We start from the raw sequence: 18,755 nt of genomic DNA, 5'->3' as shown, positions 1-18,755 counted from the left end.
AGGAGTTTTAGCAACAAATACATTTAAGAATAAATGGCAGATGATTAAGAAAATAGTTCATAACTCCTTCAAAATATATCCCAATGAGAAGGAAGGATTCTAGGAAAGGGATAAGACAGGGAAGAGACTGATAGAATCAAATTGAAAAGAAACACATGATATGGCAAACATTAGTGGTAAATCAGAGGATTGGGAAACTTCTAAATACCAACAATAGATGACCAAAAAACAATCAAGAGGGAGAAGATATCCTTTTGAGGATAAACCTGCAAGTTATATCAAGAAAGACAACAAGAGCTTCTTTAGCTTCTCTCTTCCTTTTTATATATTTAAAACTAACATAGGCCCCGTTGAGAACAAGGCTAGGGAAATAATTATGGGGAACCGGAAAACAGCAGAGGGGTTGAATACGTTTTTTGAAAGTAATCTAATAGCATTCCAATATTAGTAAATAGCCAAGAGGCAAAGGAAGAGAGGAAGTAAATACAATAATTATTACTAGAGAAAAAGCGCTCATGAAAATAATAGGGCCAAATACCCATAAATCCCCTGGACCTGATGGGATGCATTCCAAGGATATTTAAAGAGAAATAGCTACAGAGATCATGGATGCACTGTTAGTAATTTAAGAATCCTCTGGTTCTGGAAAAGTTCCAGGGGATTGAAAAACCACTAAAGTAATGCTTGCCTTATAAAAATAGGAGACAAAGTAAAACAAATAAATACGGGTTAGTTGCTTAACTTTTTTGTTATTGGAAAAAGTTTTGAGACAGTTCTAAAGGGTGTAATAGCAGAAATTAATATTATGATCGAGCAGACTCAGCATGGCTTCACAAAGGGGTAATCATGTCTGGCAAATGTAAAATTGTTTGAGGAGATAATAAGCAGGATAGGTAAAAGAGAAGTGGGTGCAATACATTTGGACTTTCAGAAGGCTTTTGATAAGTTACCACATCTTAAGATAAGAACCTTTAATGTTGAGATAGTATTGATAAAGGATTGGCTCACTCACAGAAGAGAGAAAGTTGGGATAAGGTGGACATTGTTAGGGTGGTAACCTGTAAGAAGTGTAGTGCCATATGGATCAATGAATTACTGTATATTAATGACTTGGATGAGAAAAGTGTATAGAACCAAGTTTGAGGATGACACAAAAATAGGTGAGAAGGCAAGTGATGAAGATTACAGAGTCTGCAGAGGGATACAGACAGCTTAAGTGAGTGGGCAGATAAAATATGTAGAAAAATCTGCTATAATGTACTTTGACAAATAATATTCAGCTCCTCTATTCTTTAAATGGAGGAAGTTTGTTTTATTCATTCACTGGATGAGGGTGTCACCGGCTGGGTCAGCATTTATTACCCATCTCTAAGTGCCCAGAGGGCAGTTAAGAGTAAACCACAATGTTGAGTCTGAGTCATGTGTATTCCAGGCTAAGTAAAGGTGCAGTTTCCTTCCCTGAAGGATGTTAGTGAACCAGATGGGTTTTTCTGGCAATCAATGATGGTTTCATGGTCATCATTAGACTCTTAATTCCATATTTTTGTTGATTTCAAATTCCATCATCTACCATGGTAGAGTTCGAACTGGGACTCCAGAACATTACCTGGGTCTCTGGATTAACAGTTCAACAACAATATCACCAGACCATTGCCTCCCCTTGCAGAAAATTACAGCACACAGGAATTTGGGAGTACTTGTGCATACATCACAAAAAGCGAGCATAAAAGTTCAATAGAAAATAACAAAGGCAAAAAAAAATTGGCCTTTATTTTGAAGGGAATAGAGTCAAAAATATGGATGTTTTGCTACAAGTATACAATGCACTAGAGAAATCACAGGTAGAATATTGCAAACAGTTCTGAGCTCCTTACCTGAGGAAAAACATACTAACGTTAAAGGCAGTTCAGAAAATATTCACTATGCTGATTGCAGGTATGGAGGAACTGTCTTAGGAAGAAAGGTTGAGTCGGTTGGGCCTGTAATCACTGGAGTTTAGAAGAATGAGAGGCAACCTTATTGAAACGTAAAGATTGTTAGGAGACTTGACAGGGTAAATGTGGAAGCATTGTTTCCCCTTGTGAGTGTGTCTAGGACCAAAGGGCATTCTCTCAGTCAATGCAAATAGCTTCCGGTAGGTGCAGAAAAATATTTGTTTAATTCTTATAACTAAGGCTCTATTCTCCAAACAAGATACAATGCCATGTACCTGTGATGTTGTGGATCACGGAAACAGCTTAAATAAACTTAAAAAGTTCACAAGGCTGATACCTGATGTCAGAACTGTTGTATGAGGAGAGACTGGTTTGATTGGGCCTGTATACACTAAGGTTTAAAGGATTGAGTGGGAATCTGATTGAAATATATAACATTTTAGAAGAGCTGGACAGACTAGCTGATGGTAGGATGTCTTCCCTAGTTGGAGAGTCTGGAACCAAGGGTCACAGTCTCAGGATATAAGGTAGGCCATTTAGGACTGAAAGAAGGAAATATTTCTTCCTCAAAGGCTAGTGAATCTGTGGATGCCAGGTTACATAACATATTGAAGAAAGAGATCGATACATTATTAGATTTTGAAAAGCATCAAGGGGTATGGGGAGAGAACAAGAGAATGGTATTTATATAAAGGATTGGCATGATCATATTGAATGGCAGAGCTAAACGGTTGAATGGCTTAATAATCCATGGTTACAGCACAGAAGCATGCCAACAGGCTCACCATATCTGTGCCAGCTCTCTACAAGTGAAACGTGGCTTATTCCAATCTTTTGCCTTTTCCCCATTATCCTGCAAGCTCTTTTTAATCTCCAGATAATTAGTCAGTCAATTTCCATTTGAAAGTTACGATTAAAGCCCTGTCCACCATGGTTTGGATAATGCCACTTACCATGTGAAAACAAAAAAGTATTTTCTTTGTACCATCTTTATTTTTATTTCACTACACATCTTGAATCAGTGCCCTCTAGTTCTCAATTCGTCATATCCAGCCTCTCCAAGGCCAATATATCCTTCCAGAGTTGCAACACCCTAACACTGTTTAGTTGAGATTTGACCCAAGTTTCTAAACAACTGAAGCATGTTTTTTTAAAAACTGGTTCCTCTGAGAAGAATAAATTACTAGACAACTCTTGAAAGTAACTTTGTCAACAAGTTCAAAAGAAACTGGGTCTCTTTCTGGACAGTGAGGAACTAAGCTAGAAGGTAGATTGGTGTGCTCTGTCTGAAATGGGGTTAATGACACAACGTAACGCTTCAATGTTATCAAAATTTTATTTCCTAACTTAACACATGAGAAACTCAAAACAATATATAAATGCATTTACACAATAATACTTTCTCACAAACTTTTTTTTGGTATTGCAACATTTCTGTAAGAAAAATTACTAATTTATACGTCAAGCCTTTAGTCATCAAGCTTTGCCAATTATTTTCATTCACTTTAATAATGATTAATTGATATTACAGTTTAAAAAAAAAAGTTCCAGAACCATCTGTATAAAGTGCTTGGAATGAAACGGCCAAAATAGAGCTTTAAACATGACTATTAGAAAACTCTCGCGCCGATGTAGATATTCACTTTATAAGTTGGGATACAATACTTATGTAAACACTTTTTTTTAGCTGGTTACACCGGCAATCAGTAAATAAATATGTTACTTTATTAATTTTTATTTCAAAAATTACCAAGTCTCTCACACACGGATTATTAAATGTAATCTGCCCAGACTCTGGTTACATATTCTGAAAACTCCAAACTGTGGTATATTTCAATCACAACGTGAGTCGGGACAGTGTGTTGACACACATATATGTGTCAGTTATTGATTTACTTACTCAATTACTGGCCACGACTAATCAATAACTGCAAGATTGTCACATTGCTGATATTTCGTGATAACTTATGGTATTGAATACAGCCCTAGAGTTTCACAAAGTCATGTTGTAATACCAACTATATTCAAGTTTTACATTTAACCTCGAGTACTCATCAACAACTAACAGAGGCACCATTTTGTCATATGATAGTGGAATTGTTGCATTGGATTGCATTGAATGGCATGAGTTAGGTGTCCAGTTTTTCTCTTCCTTCTCCTCGAGAAGTTTCCATTCTGAACGAAGCAAACCTCCTTTTCAGTCTGAAATTCAGTTTGTCAGCTCACACACAGCTTTCCTTCACACTGTTGTCATGTAAAAATGTATTCAGGAGTGCAACATCTAAGACAGTTTCATTTCTTTGAATAGACATGTCTTTCGAGAGGTCATCGTCACTTTGGTCCTTGGCAAAATTTACAAAAACCTGCAAACAAATATATAATGAATGCTAGGGATCACAGAAGCAACAAGGACCTGCATTTACAGAGTGCCTTCAATGTAATGAAAATATCCAGCAAGGTGCTTTACAACAGAATACTAAAACAAAGTATGATATCAAGACATGCAAGGAGTTTGAACAATGAGGTTGGTTTTAAGGTGGGCAAGAGTCTTAAGAAGGATTTCTAGAGTTTAGCACCTAGACAGCAATAACATAGCCACTAATGGTGGCATGATTAAATTGGAGATAGTCGAAGGGAGCAGAGATATCTCAAGGAGTTTGAGGCTAGGGGTGGATACAGAATAGGGAGGAGAGAAGCTGGGCGAAATGAAAGCAAGGGTGAGAATTTTAAATATAATTTTAATCCCTGGCCACCAATATACGTCAGTGATGTTATGCAAGAATTGCTTTAATGTTCAATGAACGTGTCACTTACTTGGTCTAGTGTGGTTTGTGAAACAGAGTAGTCCTCAATTTGAAGTTTCTCCTTGTTGCTGGAGAGAATACTAAAGATCCTCGATAAGGAGGATTGATAGGATGGCAGCTGGTACTGCAGCATATTGCGGTGCTTCTCCTTGAGAATGCTGCCAGGAAAAGCCCGCTTGAAGAACTGCTCCACAGGACTCAGATCTGGGTTTGGACCAACTATCCTCACAATTATCGTGTAGCCATCTCCAAATCTGCCAAAATAAAAATTGACGTTAATGAATTGATTACCGTGGAGCACATCGGTTCAATTTGTACATCTGTCTGTTATAATTTACCCTTTGAACACTGACTTTTGTGAACGCTTCTGTCTGAAGCCTATGCACAAATGATGACTCTCATTAAAACAATATCATGAGGTAGTGCCCTAGCTCAGAGCCTAGCCTTAAGAACCTGGAATGCTATTGCGATCTAAGGTAAGGCCCATTGTTTGGGCAGGGAAGAGAGAGATCTTTACTACTTATCCTTGCTGTATCTGGCACAGATTTTACATTTTAATCTTGCAGTTCCAACATCCCATTGCTACCATGCTACTTGTTAGGCCGAAGGACCAGTTCCACATTGTAGGGATTCTACGATAACAGGAGAAATAAAACTGTTTTGCAGTGTGAAATGCCATTGCATGATGGTACTTTTTTTCATGAATTTTGCAACACCTCAACCACATGCAGGAATACTCGCATTTTCTTAGATGGAAAATCCTCATTAGAATTAGACTTAGAATAAGATTTTATTATCACATGTACTCAAGTATAGGGATACATGAATACAGTGAGAAGTGTACAAAGTGCCCAGTGGACTTCCCATCGAGTCCGTGCTGGCTCAACATGCCGCCACGGATGCTATCCGAGAATGGGAGGTAATTAAAAACTGAAGAGAGGAAAACAAAAGAAATGGATGGAGTGGAGGAACTCTGGCTCAGGAGCCCCACTCTGCTACCATCTTGGATACCTCATGTAATAATGTTAATAATACATCTTTTGGGATTACTTGCTGAGTCCAGTTTGTGGGACTGTCCATTTCACCGTGATGAATAAATCATGTTCCAAGTAAAATATTTTTATATATAGAGGCAATGGCATTTCACACTACAAGATACTTCTCTTTCTCCTGCTGAAAGAAAACAGAGGGTTGTAGTTGATGGAACATGTTCATCTTGGTATCCAGTTACTAGCGGCGTACTGCAAGGGTCAGTGTTTGGTCCACTGCTGTTCGTCATTTTTATAAATGACCTGGATGAGGGTTTAGACGGGTGGGTTAGTAAATTTGCGGACGACACTAAGGTCGGTGGAGTTGTGGATAGTGACGAAGAATGTAGTAGGTTGCAGAGGGACATAGATAGGATGCAGAGCTGGGCTGAGAGGTGGCAAATGGAGTTTAATGTGGACAAGTGTGAGGTGATACACTTTGGACGGAGTAATTGGAATGCAAAGTACTGGGCTAATGGTAAGATTCTTGGGAGTGCAGATGAGCAGAGAGATCTCGGTGTCAATGTACACAGATCCCTGAAAGTTGCCACCCAGATTGACAGAGTTGTTAAGAAGGCATACAGTGTTTTGGCCTTTATTAATAGAGGGATTGAGTTCCGGAACTAGGAGGTTATGATGCAGCTGTACAAAGCTCTGGTACGGCCACACTTGGAGTATTGTGTACAGTTCTGGTCACCGCATTATAAGAAGGATGTGGAAGCTTTGGAAAGGGTGCAGAGGAGATTTACTAGGATGTTGCCTGGTATGGAAGGGATGTCTTACGAGGAAAGGCTGAGGGCCTTGAGGCTGTTCTCGTTAGAGAGAAGGTGGTTGAGAGGTGACTTAATAGAGACATATAAGATAATCAGAGGGTTAGATAGGGTGAACAGGGAGAGCCTTTTTCCAAGTATGGAGACGGCAAACACGAGGGGACACAACTTTAGAGTGAGGAAAGATAGGTATAAGACAGATGTCAGAGGTAGTTTCTTTACTCAGAGAGTAGTAAGGGTATGGAATGCTTTGCCTGCAATGGTAGTAGATTCGCCAAGTTTAAGTGCATTTAAATCGTCATTGGACAGGCATACAGATGTACATGGAATAGTGTAGGTGGGATGGGCTTCAGATTAGTATGACAGGGCGGCGCAACATCGAGAGTCGAAGGGCCTGTACTGCGCTGTAATGTTCTATGTTCTATAGAATCCCTACAGTGTGGAAATAGGTCCACACCAACCCTGCGAGGAGTATCCCACCCAAACCCATTTCCCTACCCTATTATTCAACATTTCTCATGACAAATGCACCTAACCTACACATCCCCGAATACTATGGGCAAGTTAGCATGGCCAATTCACCTAGCCTGCACATCTTTGGACTGTGGGAGGAAACTGGAGCACCTGGAGGAAACCCACACAGAAACGGGGAGAATGTGCAAACTCCACAGCCAGTCGCCCGAGGCTGGAATCGAACTCAGGTCCTGGCGCTGTGAGGCAGTAGTGCTAACCACTGAGCAACTTTGCTGTCTGTTATCATTTTAAGACATCGCCATGGAAATGTTCCTTATTGGGAGACTTGGAAATGTAACCAGTGGTATTGAGTATAACTGCAAACATTTCCGTTAGCTGTTGTTGTTAAGGTGTTTGATAAATTTAATTCCTTGATGTTCCCAACAATCCAGAGGATGAAATTTACATTGGATAAAAGTATGCCCACACCATCCCTACCCTGACTAGACACATTAATGGCCAGAAACCTGGCTGCCCGTGGATGATGGTCTGTCTTTATTGGATCAGATTTTGGACTTTAGCCTGTATGTTGGAGGAAGTCCCAACCTGGAGAGCGAAATGCCAACCAATCTGATTGATTCTTGTTTCAGCAGTGCCAGAATCAAATAGTGGCCATTGCTGAAACTATGCAGAATCCAGAATAAAACAATGGATCCCAGACTTTAGGCAAGTGTGGGATTTTGGTCAGGCCAGACTGGCAGAGCACAGCAGGCAAGTGGTGCAGGGGTAAAATCAAGGTGTGATCTTTGGAGACAGATATTGCCCTTAATGAACACAGGGAACCCCAACCCATCTTTTTACCCTAAAGCTGCAGACACAATGCCCACCAGCCATAATATGACAGACAGATTGGGAACAGATGGGAAGAGAGTTGGCAGGTCAACCATTTTATTTTACAAGACCCACCGTTCCCCTACCTTCAAATAAAATGGGGATCACAAACTTCACAACCTCTAGTTCCAATGTTTAGAACTATTAAGTTAAATTTATTTTCTCATGCAAGCAAGATGATGAAAAGTCTCAGACCTATAAGTCTGTTTACCTCTCCAAAGGGTGCTGCCTAACCTGATGAATATTGACAGTATTTTCAGCTTTCCCCTACTCTGACAAGCCACCTTTACCAACTGAGAAGCAAATGATACCTTGGGTAAGCATCAGCACAAAAATGGGTTCCATCCCTGACACACAGACAGCTTTAGGGCTAATAGGTATTAGCTTCTCCTGTGTACTCTTACCTGTTTTTGAGATGCTGCACACTGCCAAGACATCGAAATTTGCCATTCACCATTATGGCCATTCGAGTACACAAAGCCTCACACTCTTCCATGCTGTAAGGGAATAAACACTAAAGGTCACAAGTTTTTCTCACTCAATGCAAATCTAAAATTTTGTACCAGGCCATCATCATAATCATTGTTTTGAAATGCAAGTCCTGAAGTGAATTCATGAATGACGCAAATTGACACTAAATCTGATGCCTGCTGAAAGTTTCCATCTGTCAGCTGGAGACTTAACTCAGTTGGACAGTATCTGGATATAAAGAAACCTGTATTTGTATTTAAAAACAAATTAACAGAGCAAGACATCTCAATAAAGGAGTGCTGTGGAGAAAAAAATGACATTGACCAGCATAAGGAAACATTTGGGCAGACTATTAAAAACTTGGTTTAAGGTTGGCAAGGTTTTAAGGAGCATCTCAAAAGAAGGAAGACAGGTAAAGATGGCACAGCTCCCAACAATGGACAGATTAAAATTATGAATGCTTACAGAGAATATCTCTACATTTGTGTATACATCTTTTATGTATTGTATTCACACACAAATATATTAACATAGAAATACTGTATCATCATCTCAGCAATTATTTGCCAAACCACATCAGTGACATTATTTTTAATGTGGGTAGGATAAGGAGGCAGGCCCAGAGATTACCTCAACAGCAACAGGATCGATCCTGTCATGTTGCTCTCTGATCCATATGCTACTCATCTGGCCAAATGAGCTCACCAGACTCCCATTTCTTTATATTCTTGAAAGCTATATTTTGCAGAGCAATTTGTAAAAAGACAAGGGGTCAACATATTCATGGCTAATGTTTCTGATCAGCTTACTTCCAATTAAATCAAACCCACTCAGCACACCCTAACATGGATCTCAAAGGAATCCACAAACTAATGGGGAAACAGCATCCATTCCAGCTGTTTATTGAGTCCCTTTGTTATTAAGTAGCCTTCCTCCATCCATCCCCCGGAAAAACAATTCAACGCTGTTGAAGAATTACACGTTAGAAAGTAAAATGCTGATTTATAAAATCAATCAGAAGTGCTTTATAGTGTTTGCTCTGAATCAATACTACTTCATTATCATAATTCAAATGCAGTGTTTCAATCTGAATAGTTAGTGTCTGACAGTGGTTCTATTTATGTTATTGTTTCATCAGTATTTTTACTAAAATTAATACTACAATAATAGGAAATAACTAGAATTCCAATTACTGACATGGCTTCACTGAGCCTGTGTTGATGCATTCGAAAGAAAGATTGATAAGCATGAGGGAGAATGGAATTGAAGGATATGCTGATAATTTAAATGAATTAACATGGGTGGAAGCCCCGTGGAGTATAAAACCAGCAGAGACCAGTTGAGCCAAATGACCTTTTCTGGGATGTAAATAAGAGAAGATACAAATGGTACTAACCATTAGCCATTACCATGTCTGCCAATTACAATGCACTCTACTAAGCAGATTATTTTGGGCAGTTCAAGCAGCTAGTCATATCTCATTCAAGCACAATTTCTTCATAGTCCTGAATAGTTCCTATTTCCATGATTAAAACTCTAGTCTCTGCTTTACCAAGCAATACATTTGATTCTTTCTGCATTAAAATATTTCTGCTGCTTGTGCCAGTATTGATAATAAACCTCTAGGAAGTATCTGAACAAGATCACTAAAGTTCTAAAAGTCTCAGTGCTCTCAGCTCTGAGTAGAGAAGTTGGCAAGTACAAAATAATTTTATTAATGCATTGCTGCCTTGGAAGATTCATGTCTTTATTTGTACGGGGCTGTGATTGCAAATCCTTAATTGTTTCATGCTAACATGAATATATATGTATATTGCTTCAAGTACAATCCAACCAGACAGTGCCACCTTTAGTTTATTGAAAACACAGTGAGATCAAAACAAAATGTCATAGTCACTGCCACTGTCATAGTCTAGCATCCTCTCTCAATGTGCAGTTTTACTGTGTATCCATAATTCATTCCTGTCTATCTCCTGGAATTTGGCCATGAGAATACGATGGACAGCCTTGGATTGATGCCAAAGTGCCCATTGCAAGAATAGGTTTGCACATCAGTGTATTCAGGACATAAGCCAAACATTTCTATTGTAACAAATTCATAGGCTATGCAAAACCTCTGGAGTTTTCCATTCACTTACCTGTGTGACGTCAAGACCACTGATCTCCCTTCTTTCACAATACTAAGAATTGTGTTCCACAGAAATCTCCGAGCTTTTGGGTCCATCCCTGTTGTGGGTTCATCCTGAAAACAGTTTGAGGAAAAAAGAGGCATGCTATTTAAAACAGTGATCAAAGCATTTGTTATCTTAATTCTAAAGGGACTGAGGATTTTTGGAAAATAATAATTCATTTATGGCTACGAATACTTAAAATATGTAAGACGGTGATTTCAGGAGATCAAATGTATGTGACATTTGGGGGACAAAGGATTTGTTTAATAAATAATTCACAGAATGTTGATGCCACTGTAGAGCAGTACGTATTGCCAATCTCTAAGAACTATGTGGCTATTTAGACAATTTAAAAGCTTGGTTAGAGTTATCCATATTGCTCTGTGTCTGAAGACACAGTAACCCATAGGCAGTATAAGGCCCAATGAGCATTCCTCTTAAGACTGAAGATGTCATAACAGGCTCAAAATGTTAACCCTGTTTTAACTCCACAAATGCTGCCAGACCTGCTGAATTTTCCAGCATTTTCTGGTTTTTATTGTCTACCATCCTTACACTAGTCAAAAGTGAGGACTGCAGATGTTGGAAACCCCAGTTTAGATCAGAGTGGTGCTGGAAAAGCGCAGCAGGTCAGGCAGCATCGTTTAGATCAGAGTGGTGCTGGAAAAGCACAGCAGGTCAGGCAGCATCCGATGAGCAGGAAAATCGACGTTTCGGGCAAAAGCCCTTCATCAGGAATGGAAGGGCTTTTGCCTGAAACGTTGGATGTTCCCTGACCTGCTGCGCTTTTCCAGCACCACTCTGATCTAAACTCTGGTTTCCAACATCTGCAGTCCTCACTTTTGACTAGTGTAAGGATGGTAGACAATAAAAACCAGAAAATGCTGGAAAACTCAGCAGGTCTGGCAGCATTTGTGGAGTTAAAACAGGGTTAACATTTTGAGCCTGTTATGACCTCTTCAGTCTTAAGAGGAATGCTCATTGGGCCAGCATTTATTGCCCATCTCTAATTACCCTTGAGAAGATGATGGTGAGATATCTTCTTGAACTACTGCAATCCATGTGATGTAGTTAGATCCACGCTTCTGATGGAGAGAGAATTCCAGGTTTTTGACCCAGCAACACTGAAGGAAAGTGATGTATTTTCAAGCTAGAATGATGAGCAACTTGCAGATATGGATGTTTCCATCTAACTGCTGTCCTTGGCCTTCTAGATATTTGTAGTCATGGGTTTAGGAGGTGATATCTAGGGAGCCTTTGTGTCTTGTAGATGGTACACATTGCTGCTGCTGAGCGTCTGGGTTGGAGTGAGTGGAATGCGGATGGTGTGCCAATCAAGTAGACCTTTCTGGATGATGATAAGCGTCCTGATTATTGTTGGAGCTGCACACAAGTATGGAGTATTCCATAACACTCCTGACTTGTGCCTTGTAAATGATGGGACGGGAACTTTGTGGAGTTGAGAGCTGAGTTACCTACTGCAGAATTCCTAGCCTCTAACCTGCTCTAGTAATTACTGTATTTATATGGTTAGTCAAGTTCAGTTTCAACAAGTGGATCATCCACTCAGCGCTTCTGGCTGAAGATTGTTGCAAATGCGTCAGCCTTTTTATCTTTTGTACTGATCTGTTGAGCTTCCCCTTCACTGATAATGGGGCTATTTGTAGAGCTTCCTCCTCCTGTGAGTTGTTTAATGTCCACCATCATTCACATTAGATTGCGGCAGGACTGCAGAGTTATAGTCATAGAGATGTACAGCACGGAAACAGACTCTTTGGTCCAAATTGTCCATGCCGACCAGATATCCTAACCGAATCTAGTCCTATTTGCCAGCACCCGGCCCATATCTCTCAAAACCCTTCCTATTCATATACCCATCCAGATGCCTTTTAAATGCTGTATTGTACCAGCCTCCACCATTTTTCCTCTCGCAGCTCATCCCATACAAGCACCATCCTCTGCATGAAAAAGTTGCCCCTTAGGTAATTTTTCCAAGTGCTTAGACAAAATCCCTTGGTTGTGCAATCATTAACTCTATTACTTGCTGCTATGCTGTATGGCATGCAAGTAGTTCTGTGTTGTAGCCTCGTCAGGTTAAGGTATGCTGGTGCTGCCCCTGGAGTGTTCTCCTGCACACTTCATTGAACCAGCGTTGATCCCCTAGCTTGATGTAATGGTAGAGTGGGGGATATGCTGGGCCATGAGGTTATGCATTGTGTTTGAGTACAATTTTGCAGCTGCTTATGACAGAATGACAGCTCAGAGACCATTCAGTCTAAGAGGCCACTTTGATGGAATGATTTAATTGATCGCACAAGAGGCCCAGTGATTCTATCTCACCTTCTTTTATTCCCAGTGAAGCACAGTGTGTTTTTTTTTCCTGCCATGTTCTTCTTTCACTCATTTGATCCAAATTCAGTGCAAGAATTTGCCAGAGTATATGCACAGCATGTTAAACACTCACCAGAAATAATACAGGAGGACCCCCAAGCAGAGCCATAGCGGTTGAGAGTTTGCGCTTGTTGCCACCGCTGTAGTTGCCAGCCCTTTTGTCTGCATATCGAATAATTCCCAGCTTTCGGATTCCCCATTCAGCAACCTAATGGAAAGGAATACTGTCAATGGTCACAAATAGAAGTGATACCATAAGAAAAGTGCAAACAGTCCCAGAGCACAATTTGCTTAAATTGCTAACTATCACTATTTGCAATCTCTGTCTTTTTTCACCCTCTTGAGTTCCAACCACACATCATTCTCAAAGACTGCTGCTTCTGCCTCCCTGACACTGCCAAACTCTACCTAAACTTCAGTCTGTCTGCTGCTGAAATCCTAGACTTTATTACCCCAGCCTTAATTTTTCCAAGGTTTGCTGGCTGGCCTCTCAACCTCTGAACTCAATAAACATCAATTAATCTAGTTCTCTGCCTTCCTATCCTATATCCCATTGATCTATCAACCCTGTCCTTGTTGACCAACACTGGCTCCCACACACCTTATGGCCTGAAATGTAAAATCTCTTCTTCATTCCTTATCTCTGTGATATTCACTAGCCCCAAAACCCAGTCCACTCCCACTCACTTTTCATCTGACTGTGACCTCTGGTCAGTCCTTTGACTCACCTCTAGATTCATCACATTCAGCTATTTAGACCACATGTTCTGGAATTACTTCTATTGCATTTCTGTGCTAAAGGCAGCTCTCTTTAAAAAATATATTCATCCCTCCCAATATCTCCTACTCTGAACTGGTATCAACTCTTTGACTACACATCTGTGAAGCATCTTTGGTTATTTTTCAACATTAAAGGCACTGTATAAATGCTCTCTGTTATCTTATGTAGCCTGTGTACATGCCAAATTGAACAACTTGCCTTTATATACCTTTAATATCATAAAACACCCTAAGATGGTATATGTGAGTGTAACCAAGCAATATTTGATACAAAGCCATGTAGAAACAATATATTCCCTTAACATAACAAAATGGCCCAAGGTGGTTTACAGAGTATTATGAACCACGATTAGACATTGTGCCACTTATTATGAAACTGGGACAGATAACCAAAAACTTGGTCAAAGGGGTCGCTGCATGTTAAAGGAAGAAAGAGAAATACAAAGTTAGTACAGTTTAAGTGACAAATTTCTAAGCTTATGACCAGCAACAGTTGAAAATACCGCCACAGGTTTGGGTGGTGAAATGATGAATACTCAAAAGGCCACAATTGAACCAGTGTGGAGTTCTGAGCTTTCTAGCTAGAATGGCCATGTAGAGATTTGAAAACTGGAATGAGGCCATGTCATAACAAAGTAAGAAGTACAGGTCATGCAGACAGTCCCTTCACTTCGAAGCATTGATCTGGGTACAGGTAGTTGATCACAAATAGGCTGAGCAGCTCTACTGTTAGACTGTATCTCCAATTTAAATTAAGTTTTGCTGTTTCTTTCTATTTGCTATCCAACTGAGAAATGTGGATGTGTGGAGTTCAGAATGTGGTTAGAACATGAAAACCACTACTCTGTGGAGTAGTTGAGGCAACCAGCCAGGATTACTTTAGGGGAAATCTAGATGGCTTCATGAGGAAAAAAGAAAGAGAAGATATGCTGATTAGATGAGATAAAGAGGAGGCTTGTGTAGAGCATAAATACAAGTCTGTACCATGACTTGTTTCCACACTGTAAAAACATTTTGTAATAGGGTTGACTCAGCCGACCTTTCTGACACCTTGAATACCCAAATGACATTTATTGCAATGAAGACTGTTTGTGCCTTTTATGCTATCCATTTTACCTTGCAAATCTCTTTCTCAGGAATTCCACGCAGGAGTCCATATAGCTCTAGATGTTCCCGGCCAGTGAGAAGCTCATTGATGGCATCAAACTGAGGACAGTAACCCATGTTCTGGTGGACTTCTTGCATGTTAGATAAAATACTGCAAGAGGAAGAACAAACCAACACATTTTAATTTAGTGAAGCATCTTTGAACTTTCAGCCACAAACCTGGATTCACTCTGGATTTTTCTTAAATTGGAAAATGTAAGATAAAACAGAACAATTCAATGGTTGCAGATTCCAAAAACAAGAGAATTAATTTCTAATCTCTTATAAAGTCAATCTTCCAAATATCAAATCTGGCTTGTAGGGAAATATTGAGAGGATAATCTTCTTCAGCAACTTCAGAACAGTTTAGAACCATGGGGATCTATTAAGGACCTTGAGGTATCACTGACACTGATGTTGTCATCTCAATTGTGTTCAAGTCTTGGCTGATCTCGCTTTATGCATATGCTGCTGCTATATGCATAATTTGAGGTGTGCTATGTAAGTAGTTTAATTACAATCCATCCATATTTCTTGTCCAATTGTAAATTAATGTTTCTATTATAATTGGAAATGCATTGCTATAAAGTCTCACTTGAGGCAAAGTTATTTCCTTAGTTTGACACAGAGTTTCAGCTTGAAATATCTTTCCAGAGACCTGCTGCATGACTGAACATTTCAAATAAATTTAATCAGGAACTATAAGTAAAAGAAGATCTATCTACATCCATCAAGATATACTGCAGGTATGCAAAACAGAGCGTACAGGATATGTGAGAACATTTTTTTCCATTTTCATTTTTGCTATTTAAGTTAGTGTCAAATGATCAACTAAAAAACTGAAGTGATAAGTTTCTTTCTTAGCAACTGTTGCATCAGTGACCTCTTCCTATACTTTCCCGTTCATGCTTAGTTCTGAATTAGTTGTCACATTCCAGAAATGTTGGGAACACAGGGTTTAGCGTGAGGAAGGAACTGAAGGAAGTCAGTATTAATAAGGAAATGGTATTGGGAAAATTGATGGGATTGAAAGCCAATAAATCCCCAGGGCCTGATAATCTACATCCCAGAGTACTTAATAAAGAGATACTGGATACATGGGGGGTCATCTTCCAAGATTCTTTAGACTCTGGAACAGTTTCTACAGATTAGAGAATAGCTAATGTAAGGCCTCTATTTAAAAAGGAAGGCAGAGAAAAAACTTTAGGAATTATAGGCCTGTCAACCTGAAATCAGAGCAAGAAAAATGCTAGAATCCATTTTTAAAGTTTAATCGCTGAACACTTGGAAAACAGTGGCAGGATTGAACAGAATCAACATAGTTTAACAAAAGGGAAACCATGCTTAATAAATCTATTGGAATTCTTCAAGGATATAATTCATAAATTTGATTGAGGGAATTAGTGGATGTGGTTTATTTGGAGCTTCAAAGGCTTTAGACAATGTCCCACATGAGGTTATTGTGCAAAGTTAAAACATATGAGATTGTGAATTGTGCACTTTTAATGAATAGAAAACTGGTTGGTAGACAAGGAACAGAAAGAATAAATGGTGTTTTTCCAAATGGCAGGCAGACACCCTGTGGGGGTATCACAGGGATTAATGCTGGACCCCAGCTATTCATTATTTACTAATGATTTACACGAGGGAGCTAAATGTAATATCTCCATATTTGCAGATGTAAATGTTGGGTGGGAGAGTGAACTGTGAGGAGGATGCAGAGATGTTTCTGTGTGATTTGGACAAGATGAGTGAGTGAGCAAATGCATGGCAGATGTAGTATAATGTAGACAAATGTGAGGTTATCCACTAAAACAGGAAGGCGTTTTATTATCTGAATGGCTATAAATTGAGAGAGGAGAATGTGCAATGAGACTTTGGTGTCCTCATACACTGGTCACTGAAGGTGCAGTAGGTAGTCAAGAAGGCAAATACTATGTTGTCCTTCATAGCAAAAGGATTTGAGTACAGGAGCAGGGATGCCTTGCTGCAATTATACACAGCCTTGGTGAGACCAGACCTGGAATACTAAATGCAATTTTAGTCTCTTTCACAAAACATCCTTTTTCAGTTGTTGATGGAGCAAAACAAATGTTTATGAGATTGATTCCTGGGATGGCAGGATTGACAAATGAGGAGAGGTTGAATCTGTTAGGATTATATTCACTGGAGTTTAGAAGAGTGAGGGAGTATCTCATAGAAACCTAATACATTCATCCCCACCCCCATCCACCCATTGTACTCTTTGCTACCGTCCCCCACACTCCTCCCCGACCTATCACCTTCATCCCCACCTCCATTCAACTACTGTACTCTATGCTACTTTCTCCCCACCCCACCTTCCTCTTATTTATCTCTCCACCCTTCAGGCACTCTGCCTGTATTCCTGATTTGCCCAAAACGTTGATTTTCCTGCTCCTTGGATGCTGTCTGAACTGCTGTGCTTTTCCAGCACCACTCTAATCCAGAATCTGGTTTCCAGAATCTGCAGTCATTGTTTTTACCCTGTTTTTACCTAATATATTCGAACAGGACTAGACAGGACAGATACAGGAAGAATATTCCTGATGACAGGAGATCACAGTCTGACAAAATGAGTTTAGGATTGAGATGAGGAGAAAATTCTTCACCCAGAGGGTGAGCCTGTGGAATTTACTATCACAGCAAGCAGGCGAGGCCAAAACATTGTACGATTTCAAGAATAAGTTTGAAAAGCACTTGGGGCTAAAGGGATCAAAAAGGTATGAGGGAGAAGTGGGAACAGGCTGTTGAGTTGGATGATCAGCCAGGATCATGAGGAATGATAGAACAGGCTCAAAAGGCTGAATGGCCTACTCCTGCTCCTATTTTCTACGATTCTATCCAAATGAAAATAAAGCTGAAAATATTTGACCACATATAGAAATGATGAACCACTCAATGTCTTACCTGTAGCCATTAAGGAAAGCTTCTCCTCCTGTCACATAACTATCTCCGGTCAACATTTTGAAGGTGGTTGTTTTCCCAGCACCATTCACCCCAAGCAGCCCAAAACACTGCAAAGGGAGAAACATCAGAATTTTATACTTTCTTCACTTCAAAAAAAAAATGACTAAAGATTGGACGAAAAGGGCACCCATTAAATAGCTCAATCACAATTCCTGACTCCTCATATATGTCAGTCTTTTAACAGAACGTTTCAAAATTTGCAGATGATTGCTTAGTTAACTTCTTGTCTCTTTCAAAGAGAAAAATAAAGGACAATGCCTTAAATATTCTGGCAAATATGTTTATAAAACTATCCCTCAAACCAAAGGCACCAAAGTGAATGATCTGTTCATCTTCATATTGGCATAGATGAGGACTTTTGTACAATTTGGCCACTATATTTCTACATCACAACAGTGACTATTGCAAAGATTTTCACTGGCCGTAAAGTGCTTTGGGACATTGTGAGGCTGGAGAAAGTCAAATAACTTCAAATCTTCTTTAAAATTAAGTCTGTTTATAATGTTTGGATCTATCATTTTCTCTGTGAAAGTATTCCTGGAGTTCATATGTAAATGTACATCAGGACACTTCCCAACTTATAATGGGGACGTTTTCCATAGAAGGTCCCTCTGTCAGTAAGATAAAACTCTGATAATTGTCATCTGTTACAAATTGTGTCAGAATAAAAATATTACCACTCAAAAGCCACTTCTGTTTCTTGTGTTAGTTTACTATATAAAGTTGGCATGTTGATGTTCCTGATTCTTTATGAAACAGTGAATCTTAATTGGAGAGTATCCTACATTGAAAGTTTTCATTAATTTTATGGGGGTTACTCTGCTCAATACTCTTGCACACTGGACTGTATGTATTAATACTTTAATTGGCTCTAGTAATGGGCTCTATTAGGTTATTAAGATCGGAAACATGCTACCTGAAAGGTGGA

At 39.5% G+C, this 18,755-nt stretch overlaps 1 protein-coding gene across 2 annotated transcripts in view; it reads right to left on the bottom strand.

Annotated features, from left to right (window-relative positions):
* Positions 1-3,256: 3,256 nt before the first annotated feature.
* The window catches only part of LOC122562589 (phospholipid-transporting ATPase ABCA1-like), a 115,951-nt gene continuing 100,452 nt past the window's right edge, over positions 3,257-18,755 (bottom strand). For both annotated transcript variants that reach the window (XM_043715556.1, XM_043715567.1), the window contains 7 exons: positions 17,768-17,874; positions 14,810-14,951; positions 12,987-13,121; positions 10,490-10,593; positions 8,285-8,377; positions 4,749-4,992; positions 3,257-4,297 (listed from right to left, as the gene is read on the bottom strand). In XM_043715556.1, the coding sequence (XP_043571491.1) occupies positions 4,157-4,297; positions 4,749-4,992; positions 8,285-8,377; positions 10,490-10,593; positions 12,987-13,121; positions 14,810-14,951; positions 17,768-17,874 (966 nt within the window). In that variant the 3' untranslated portion in view covers positions 3,257-4,156. The remainder of the gene's footprint in view (positions 4,298-4,748; positions 4,993-8,284; positions 8,378-10,489; positions 10,594-12,986; positions 13,122-14,809; positions 14,952-17,767; positions 17,875-18,755) is intronic.

The sequence above is a fragment of the Chiloscyllium plagiosum genome, chromosome 2, assembly GCF_004010195.1.
Source record: "Chiloscyllium plagiosum isolate BGI_BamShark_2017 chromosome 2, ASM401019v2, whole genome shotgun sequence".
NCBI classification, from domain to species: domain Eukaryota; kingdom Metazoa; phylum Chordata; class Chondrichthyes; order Orectolobiformes; family Hemiscylliidae; genus Chiloscyllium; species Chiloscyllium plagiosum.
The sequence above is the reverse complement of the archived record's forward strand: the minus strand, read 5'-3'. Positions and strand labels throughout refer to the sequence as shown.